At 38.1% G+C, this 10,575-nt stretch overlaps 1 protein-coding gene across 1 annotated transcript in view; it reads left to right on the top strand.

Moving 5' to 3' along the window:
* LOC102427103 (guanylate-binding protein 4-like) overlaps positions 1–7,876 on the top strand; it is a 22,270-nt gene extending 14,394 nt beyond the window's left edge. Inside the window, exons 7-13 of the mRNA XM_014448313.2 lie at positions 33–313; positions 2,233–2,445; positions 3,509–3,611; positions 3,941–4,134; positions 4,987–5,041; positions 6,390–6,568; positions 7,658–7,876. Coding sequence (XP_014303799.2) covers positions 33–313; positions 2,233–2,445; positions 3,509–3,611; positions 3,941–4,134; positions 4,987–5,041; positions 6,390–6,568; positions 7,658–7,747 — 1,115 coding nt within the window. The 3' untranslated portion in view covers positions 7,748–7,876. The remainder of the gene's footprint in view (positions 1–32; positions 314–2,232; positions 2,446–3,508; positions 3,612–3,940; positions 4,135–4,986; positions 5,042–6,389; positions 6,569–7,657) is intronic.
* The last annotated feature ends 2,699 nt before the right edge of the window (positions 7,877–10,575 follow it).

The following is a 10,575-nucleotide window of genomic DNA, read 5'->3' as shown; positions in this document are numbered from 1 at the left end:
TGTCCATTTCCTGAATATCATGTATCATTCAGGGCTAGGGATTCTGGGAAAGGCCTATGTGGATGCCATCAATGGTGGAGCAGTGCCTTGTTTGGAAAATGCAGTGACAACTCTGGCTGAGCGTGAAAACTCAGCAGCCATGCAGAAGGCAGCTGACCACTACAGTGAGCAGATGGCCCAGAGAGTGAACTTCCCCACAGACACGCTGCAGGAGCTGCTGGACCTGCATGCAGTTTGTGAGAAGGAAGCCCTTGAGATCTTCATGGAGTGCTCCATTATGGATGAAAAGCAGGGGTTCCAGGAAAAACTTATGGTAATATGCCTTAACATATATCCTTCCTAATTCCTGTTCTTCTGGATTGATGCCAGATAGTCCTTTTTTGACCCATAGTTCATGTATTTTCCATTGTAAAAGAGCTTAAATTCATGTGATTGACTGTAGTCTATAATGGTCTATAGACTAACATTCATTCTTTTTCTGAACAATTGGCTCCTTATTTCTATTATGGCAAAACAAATTAATGTGTGCTTATTAGCAGTTTGCAAAAAACACACATTTTTAAAAATATATTTTATTGATTTATTACAGAGAGGGAAGAGAGAGAGATAGAGAGTTAGAAACATCGATGAGAAACATCTATCAGCCACCTCCCGCACACCTCCCACTGGGGATGTGCCCGCAACCAAGGTACATGCCCTTGACTGGAATCGAACCTTGGACCTTTCAGTCCGAAGGCCAACGCTCAATCCACTGAGCCAAACAGGTTATGGCAAAAATACACATTTATTAGTTCACAATTCTTCAGTTGAGTTTCTGTCACAAGATGTATGGGTGCTCTGCTCTGTGTATCAAAAGCTGAAAACAAGATGGAAATGTTATACACCTGAAACTAACATATCATAAGGAGACTCATGGGAACTGCTTGTACATATTCAAAGCAGCAATGATGCATTGTATCCTTATCTTGTTTCTAATATCTTTGACTATCTCTCTGCCACCAACTGGAGAAAACTTCTTTTAAAGAGCTGATGTATTTAGGTGTGCACACTTGAGTAATCTCCACTTCTTAATGTCAACCTGTGCCATATAATAATCTAATCATGGATCAATATTCAGCATATTCACAGCCCTAGGGACTGTAGTGTATGGAAACCAGGATAGAGAACTCTTGAGGACAACATAATTCTATTTAACATAAGCACATTCATCTTGTCTTTGAATTTTTCATTGACCATCCTATAAGTTACAAAACTCTCACTTCCCACCCTAGTCAGTCTGGCTCAGTGGATAGAGCATTCGTCCATGGACTGAAGGGTCCCAGGTTTGATTCCCAATCAATGTATCTTTCTAACATTGATGTTTCTCTCTGTCTCTTCTCCCTCCTTCCACTCTCTTTTTAAAAAATCAATGGGAAAATATCCTTGGGTGATGATTAACAAAAAAAAAAAAAAAAAACAAAAAACAACGAAAACCTCTCACTTCATAAGAAGAAAACCAACAGGATTGTAATTTTTCAAGTATAACAAAAAAATTACTGTCCCTATAATTTTGCACAATTAAACCCTCATTGAAATAATTCATGAGGAGTTCAAAACTCTGTTCAGTGACCACTTACTTCATTACTGTACAGTTTATTTAATGTGTATGTATTTTTACTTATAGCAATCCAAATTTGCAGAGGAAAGACTACTTCCAGTCATATTGAACTTTCCATTGCTCATTGTCAATGGATGGACCTCTGTTAATACTATGACTGATAAAGAAACCGTTGATAATACTGGATTGCATATTTGAAATTGGCTAACAGAGTCTAACTTAAAACTTCTCGTGAAAAGAAAAATAATTTTTTTACTACATAAGGTGACATATAATAACTAGACACTGGGGTGATCATTTTGCAATGTATGCAAACATCAAATCATTATGTTGTACATCTGAAATTAATATAATGTAATATCTCAATTATAACTCAATTTAAAAAATAAAGGAACCATGGAGTTTGTGTCTACAAACCTCCTCATCATTTCATAAATTTTCAGCCTGAACGCAAGAGAATTAAGGAAATTCCCACAGGTGACCCAAAGAATTGGTCTTAACTGAGACTAAATTAGTTTCTTGATGCTGCTCTATGATTCCATGCTCCAGACCACCTGTTTCTTCCAAGAGGATCAGAGTGGGGTCTTCTCTTTTAAGAGCCTCTTTTCTTTGTACTTCTCAATATTCCCTGGCAGGGCATCATAGAGAAAAAGAAGGAGTATTTCTTGCTGCAGAATGAAGATGCATCTGGAAAATATTGCCGGGCTCAGCTTAAGCAGCTTTCAGAATCCCTGATGGAAAGTATTTCAAGAGGAATGTTCTCTGTGCCTAATGGATACAAGCTCTACTTAGAAGCAATAGAAAAACTTGAACAGTCCTATAACATGGTGCCCAGGAAAGGAGTGAAGGTGAGCAATAAAAAGAGGGGGGAAGACCAGCAGAGGAGGTCACAGAGTGTTTGTGTATCCTTTTGAAAATCTAAGATCACAGGGCCATTTGTGAAGAGAGAGCAAAGCATGGTGATATCTGTACATCTTTATCTTCTATATCCACAATTAATTAAATACCTAAATAAATAAAAAGTCGTTTTCCCATATATAATATTTATTTTCAGGAATGTAGATAAAAGAGAACATGCCTTTCTTTAGGAAACAATATAATAGTTTTGCACTGTGTATAACAGACACATAATTTAAAAAACAATATTCTCAAGTAGCTTATGATATTACCTAAAAAGGAAATATAAATAGTCAATTGGATGTGGGGGATAATGGCTATCACACAGGAATACACTAATAGTGATAAAAATGCTGCTGATGATGGCAAGTATATATTGAGCACACACTTTTTAAACCAAGTATATTCTTAGGTGCTCTGTTTTGATTATCAATCAATTCAATCGTCAGAATAGTATGATTTTAGGTACTACTGCCATCCCTATCATACAATTAAGAAAGGATATGCACTGAGAAGCTAATAAGTGACCTAAGAACACACAGCCAGTAAGTGGTAGAGATGGCAGGGTAGGTATATGTACGTAGCATCCAGTCAAATCTCAGAAGGAAGTTTAGCAAAGCTTCCTGGAAGAGGTGGTAGAAGCTACAAGTTGAAGTATCAATAGATGATATGAGTGAAGAAAGGGTAGATGAGCATCCAGTCAGAAGAAAAAAAATGTGCAAATACTGGGAACAATTGAAGAGGAGTGTTTGTAGAACTGCACATAAACCTGGTCGTCTATAACCTGAGTTGGGTGGTGGCAGACATCATTAGGTCAGGACTGTAGAGCTGGGAAAGAGGTTGCCAAAAAGAGTTTTATTCTAACTAAAGTGATTGGATTTCTTACTGTGGCCATGGAATGAAGGGAACCATTGTGGGATCCTAAGGAAGATGAACACTTTACAGGGTCAATTTTTCAGTTTTGTTGAACAATAACTTCCCAACAAGAAGTGTCTGTGCTCCTTATTTCCTCAGGCAATGGAGGTCCTCCAGAACTTCAAGCAGTTACAGGCTGCAACAAAGGAATCCATCCTGCAGGCTGACAAGGCCCTCACTGCTGGGGAGAAGGCTCTAGCAGGTACAGGGCAGGGCTGTGATCACAGTGGGCAGGGGGTTTCTGCAGTGCCCCTCAATGTGTGAGAGCAAATCCTTCTTGAAACAAGGTGTTTCCACAAAAGCATTAGAATAACTAGGCTAAATCTAAAAATAACCAGGAGAGTTTTAATTGCTCCCTCAGGCAATCAGTGCCTTTCCATCACATTCTGAAACATGTTTTGCTGGTATTGTTAGTAAGAATATTCATAGATTCCTCTCTGCCATTATAAAACCATTTTAGGCTTAACCTTTGGAGGGTGCAGCTAGGTATACTTGTTATTTTCTTCTCTCTGTAAAACCACTGTGGAACAGCTGAGCAGGCCAAGACAGAGGCAGTGGAAAGGGAACAGGAGCTTCTAAGGCAAACACTGAATGAAACACAGCAAAAAATGGAGGCTCAAGAGAGAAGCTTCAAGAAAAACATAGCCCTACTGAAGGACAAAATGAAGATAGAAAAAGAAAATGAACAGAAAAACCGGGAAAAAATGGCGGAGTACATGAAGAGTGTAAGTCTGGGCGTGAGGTGGGCAAAGTCTAAAGGTAAATAACATGGTTTCTCATGAAAGGAAGAGCAAAAGTTTTAACTAAAGTTACAAATGATTCTGTGAAGTGTCGAGTTAATTGAATCATTCTAAAGCCCTAAGTCTTTAAGACTAAGCACCTTTTGTGGTATTAGAGTTTTGGGAGGTCAAATAACATGCTCCAGGCTTCCGAACTGCTGTTTGTGGTTATTATAGAGTTTCCTTGTGCCCCCAAGTGACTATGACTTCAGTTCTTAGGATGTTTGGTACACCCATCAAAAACACCTGATACAGTGCTAACTGGTCTCTAAGTCTCAGATTACACATGATATGAAATATGGGATGCTGTAAATTCTAAAATGTGCTGCATTAGTTTCCACATCAGCCTGCTTCTTTCTACATGTCCAGAGTAAATGCATTTTTTGTCCCTACCTGGAGTTTGCTTGCCAGTGTTCTCGAGTGTCAGCAGTTCCCATTATGGATAACATGTGTGTAGCCATCCTACTTCAGAGGAATTGAGAAATAGAACTAAACCTCCATCCTTCCCAAAGAACATTTCTAGGACTGAAACACATTCCTGGCATAGTTGTCAGGCCTGACCCAGCACCAACCCCTCTCCACTCCCAGTCGGATCCTGCTAAGGGCACATAAGTACAAACTCTTACTATCAGGACCAAAGGTTTGGAAATACTGGACAAAAACATCAAAGAGCTATTTGAATTTTACAATGATTGTTATTTGGGTGATAAAACTAAATTGAATTCATGCATGTATTGCTGGGTTTTGCTTAAACTCATAGTCTTTATTTCATAATTCTAACTTCTGCTGCATCACTAGGTTGAAGAGTTATTGAGGAAACACCAGGAGGAAGAGATGCAACATGAGATTGAAGGTGAGAACAGCTAAAAACACCCTGAATATAAAAATAATAAATTGTACTTCAAAATTAAGAACTCTGCTCTTTGAAGCAGCAGATTTTTCATTGAATGAAAAGGCCAGACACATATTGGAAGTAGCTATTTTCAAATCACACATCAGATAAAGTACTTGTATCCAAAATATTTAAAGAACTCTTAAAATTCAGAAAATAGCTCACTAATTGAAAAAGCAAACATCCAAAGTATGAGGAAAAAATTATATAATTTGAACAGATATTTCATCAAAAACGTATATTTGGATGGCAATAAGCACATTAAACAGCATCATTAGTTATTAACATCATTACTTATTTAATAAGTGGAAATTCAAGCCACAATGAGATACCACTGTGCACTACTAGAATTGCTAAAATTAAAAGGACTAAATATCTCAAGTGTTGGTGGGAATGTGGAGCAACTGGAACCCATATACCCTGCTGTGGGAATGTAAATGGTAAATTGCTCTGGAAAAGAGTTTGTCAGTTTCTTAAAAAGTTTAACAAATACCATGCCATCTAATCATTTGTTCCTAGATACATCCTCAGTAAAGTTGAAAGTTTATGTACATACAATACCTTGTTTGAAAATGATCATAACTGCTTTCTTGGTAATAGCCAACAACTGGCAACTAGCCAATGTCCATCAACAGGTGCAGAACAAAATTTAACATATCCTTACCAAAAATACTACTGAGCAATAAGATGGAATAAACTATTGATACATAAAACAATGTTACAAAAATAAATATGCTGAGTGAAAGAAGGCAGACAAAAAGTCTACATAGTATATGATTCCATTTATGTAAAATTCCAGAAAAAGCAAACTATTCTCTAGTGACAGAAACTGGCCAGTGGTTTTGCCTGATGATGGGGATGAGGTTTTATGTTCAGGAGGAGAACCAAGGGCATGAGGAGATGTTTCAGTCATAGGTATGTTCCTAACTTGATTGTGGTGGTTTATCAGGTGTACACAAGTATCATAGATAGATAAAAATGCATTTGGCAGTAAATAGTGTTACCATTATACATCAGTAAAGCTGTTCAAAAAAATAAAATTCCAGATAGATGGGAAACCCTTGAAATGTTGTCAACAACATTAATGCACTGGAAATCATCACTGTCGTGCAAATAATAGCAAGTATACTTCATAATTCAAGAGGCTTTTTAACTGTTGTTTACAGCTTTCTTTTGCTTCCTCAGTGCAAAAGCTATCACAAGAGGTTTTCTCTCTGAAATAAGAATAAAACAAAAATGATGGGGTGAAAGGCAAAATAAGCCATAACTATTTCATCCTCATGTTTCTCTGCTTATTTTTCTTTGTCAGTGCAACGTATAAAGGCTGAATCTGAAGCAACTACAAGAAAAATATTGGAGGAAGTACAAAAGAAGAATGAACAGAAGTGGGAAGAGAGAGAAAAGAATTATCAGGAACATGTGAAAAGACTTGAGGAGGTGGAGAAGGTAAGTGCAGAGGAAGCGTGGAATGCAAAACATAAACTTCAGGTATTCAATTCTGTCATCACCATTTTAACTTCAACTGTACAGAATCAAAAACATTGCTTAGAAAGTAGAGCATTATGTCACTTTTCCAGCCCAATCACTAGTAGACACTACATTCTCTTACTGCTTCTACCTGTTATCATCTTTGGTTACTAAAGGGTAATACTTTCAGGATAAAATCTCATGGAATCCTTTATTATTAGGTCACTAATAAACAATAATTATTCATTACCAGGCACTGATCAATGACTTTACAGTCATTCTGTCATCTAATTGTTATATTATGTTGTAAGTACTATTATAATCTTATTTTTAAATGAGAAAATTGTAATATCATGAGAGATAAGCATCGTGTCTGAGTCCTGCCTTGTGGAAGTATAGCTGGTCTGTCTATCTGACTGAGTGGAGTTGAAGGTATTTTTGTTTCCTCAGTACCGGGTGTAACTTTATCTCTGCAGGCAGCCTAATGAAGTAAGACTCTGTGACCAGCTACAGAATTAACCATGTAATTACATACCTAAGCTGCCTGTATCTTGCTGTTCTCCAGGCTCTACTATGAGTCATTGTTGAGTCCAGATGTCCTCCCAGAAATACAATATGGACTGGCACAGTCCCTGATCTCTTCAAATTATTTCTGTTACCTTGCCACCAAGTTTTGGAGAGTTGTATTAAGTTCCCTGATCAATCATCTGCCATGATTCTGAATTATGTAGGAAACTTCCCAATGGAATTCACTAATCTTTTTCACCTTCTTAGATATATATTTGAGAATCCATACCACCTAGATCAGAGGTGAAGGAAAAAATGATATATTTTCCAGGAACACTATGATGCATGTGGGTGAAGAAAGCCAAGAATAGGAACTGGGTCACTAATATTTTAGAAACTATAAGAAAGAACATTTCTGTAGCTAAATAAATCCCAGAAATATTATTGGTTGGCATAGGAGAAAGTGATATGGAGAAGTTAAGACAGGCACATAGTTAAGAATAAATTTGAAAAACTCATAACATAGTTTGGCAGGGGAAATAATTTCGCAAATGTGGGAAACATTTTAAGTTGTGTGAGTTCACTCTCCACTTTTTCTTTTAGATATCTGATCGGGAAATTGAGCGGCTTCTCGAAATGAACAAGAAACTTGAAAATGAGTTACAGTCCAAGGGGTCATGTAACATATCCTAAAAATCCCAGGATCATAATTTCCTAACTGGCTCCCTCCACTCCCCACCCCCCAGAGGGAACAACTTGAATGAGCAACCTCTGAACGTCAAAACAGTTGCCTCTCAACTAAAATTAGAAGCATGATGTTTGCAATTTTTTTTTTCTTAATCCTCACCCAAGGATATATTTACCATTGATTTTTAGAGAAAGCGGAAGAAAGAGGGACAGGCAGACAGAGAAACATCAATGTGTCTGTGAGCCAGTGCTCTATCCACTGAGCCAAATTGGCTAAGGCTGATGCTTGCAATTTTGTTGAACCATAAAGTTTGTAAAGAAGAAATAAACTGTTAAGACAATGTTTGTTTTTTTTGACCAAGTGATTCAATTTGTGCTTAATTATAGTAAGAGTGATTAGCATGATTCTTAACTGGATCCAATATTTGAAATCAGGCATATTGAATCTATAGACACATTAAATTGTATAATGGGATGCATTTTAAAATGAGGAGATTGCAGGCAGGTTCTGTTGAGGATAGACTTGCTCTCTCTCTCACATACCTCACCCTTCCAAACACCCTCAGTCCTATACTATTGCTCAAGGGTTTGCTTTGGTTTGGGGATAGGGTTGGGGTATTGTGAAATTAGGGCAGTGATGGAGAACCTATGACACGCGTGTCAGAGGTGACACGCAAACTCATTTTTTTGGTTGATTTTTCTTTGTTAAGTGGCATTTAAATATATAATATCAAAAATATAAATCTTTGTTTTTACTATGGTTGCAAATATCAAAAAATTTCTATATGTGACACGGCACCACAGTTAAGTTAGGGTTTTTCAAAATGCTGACACGCCGAGCTCAAAAGGTTCGCCATCACTGACTTAGGGCAAAGATAATGGAAGTGAACAAAGCCATGGGACACATTGATCATCATTCCTGCCAAGTAGCCTATTGCTCATGGGCTGGCTACAAATAAGGGAGACCTGGGACAATTGACTGAAAGGTGCAGACAGAGCCCAGTTCTTGGTGGCTGTACTTGATTGGATGGTGGCTAATGGTCTGTGGACACAGATGGGACTCTGGGATACTGGTAGAAGAAGTACTTGCCTCTGTGCAAAATGGATTTATGTGTGGATGCTTCACCCTCCCTCCCTACAAAATTTTTCTGGGTAATTACTGTCCTCTCCACAGGCCACTCATCTCTTTCTCTTCTACTCTCCTTCCTTAGTCTATTTTCCCTCCCACAGTACACAGAGTAGCTTCTACAGTCATACAAAGGGAAGTATTATCTCAAATTTGAAATAAATTTATTTTTATTCCTCTGACAACCTTAACTATAATCCTGTAAAACTGAAACTAGACTATTGTTCTCTCTGCCTTTCTGATTTTTTGTTTGAACAATATTTTGAGGGGAAAATTGAATGTTGATCCTCAATTCACACCATATTCAAAAATAAAATTGAGATGAATCATAGTCTTTTTAAAAATATATTTTTATTAATTTCAAATAGGAAGGGAGAGAAAGAGAGAGATAGAAATATCAATGATGAGAGCCTGCAACCTGGGCATGTGTCCTTGACCAGAATCAAACACAGGACCCTTCAGCCCCCAGGCTGACACTTTATCCACTGAGCCAAACCAGCTATGGCTGAAACATAGTCTTAAATGTTAAAGTTAATATCTAAAAGAAAGCTAAAAGAACAGAAGAAATTTTTCATCTTGGGGAGATAAAAGTTTCTTAACACCATATAAAATGCACTCTACATATAAGAAAAACAATTGTTAAATTAATCTTCATCAGATTTAAAATATTCCATGGCTATTATCAACAGTACAAGAGATAACAAATGCTGATGAAAAGGGAACCCTAGTGCACTGATGATGAGACCAAAATTGATGTCGCCACTATGAAAAACATGAAGATTCCTCAAAAATTAAAAGTAAAGCTACCATATGATTAAGCAATTCCACTTCTTGGTATTTATCCAAATAAAACAAAACATTAACTCAGAAAGATATATGTACTGTTATATTCATTGCAGCATTATTTACAATAGCCAGGGTATGAAAACACTCTAAGGGTTCATCAACAACTGAATGGATAAAGAAAATGTGACCTGACCAGAGTGGCTCAGTTGTTGAGAATTAACCTGTGAACCAGAAGTTCACAGTTTGATTCCCTGTCTGGACACATACCCAGGCTGTGGGCTCAGTCCCCAGTGCAGGGCTGCGGGAGGCAGACAATCAATGATTCTCTCTCATCACTGATGTTTCTATCTCTCCTTTTCCCTTACTCTCTGAAATCAATAAAAATATGTGTGTGTTTTTAAAAGAAAATGTAGCATCCTCTATTTAATAAAGAGCAAATATGCAAATTGACCATCATGCTGTAACACAAGATGGCTGCACCCACAGTGGAGGCTGATTCCCATAATGAGTCTTTTTTTTTTTTTAATATATTTTATTGATTTTTTACAGAGAGGAAGGGAGAGAGATAGAGAGTTAGAAACATCGATGAGAGAGAAACATCGACCAGCTGCCTCCTGCACATCTCCTACTGGGGATGTACCCGCAACCCAGGTATATGCCCTTGACCAGAATCGAACCCGGGACCTTTCAGTCCCCAGGCCGACGCTCTATCCACTGAGCCAAACCAGTTTCGGCCCCATAATGAGTCTTAACAAACAATCAGCAGGGACCTGAGGCTGTGCCCCCACCCAGTGGGACTTGACAGGGGACCTGAGGCCACGCCCCCCCGCCCGGCAGTCTTGACAGGCACCTTCCGGCTGTGCCCCTCACCCAGTGGAGCTTGATGGGGGACTTCAGGCTGCTCCTCACCCCAGCATTGGGG

This window comes from Myotis lucifugus, unplaced genomic scaffold (assembly GCF_000147115.1).
Source record: "Myotis lucifugus unplaced genomic scaffold, Myoluc2.0 scaffold_799, whole genome shotgun sequence".
NCBI lineage: Eukaryota > Metazoa > Chordata > Mammalia > Chiroptera > Vespertilionidae > Myotis > Myotis lucifugus.
The sequence above is the reverse complement of the archived record's forward strand: the minus strand, read 5'-3'. Positions and strand labels throughout refer to the sequence as shown.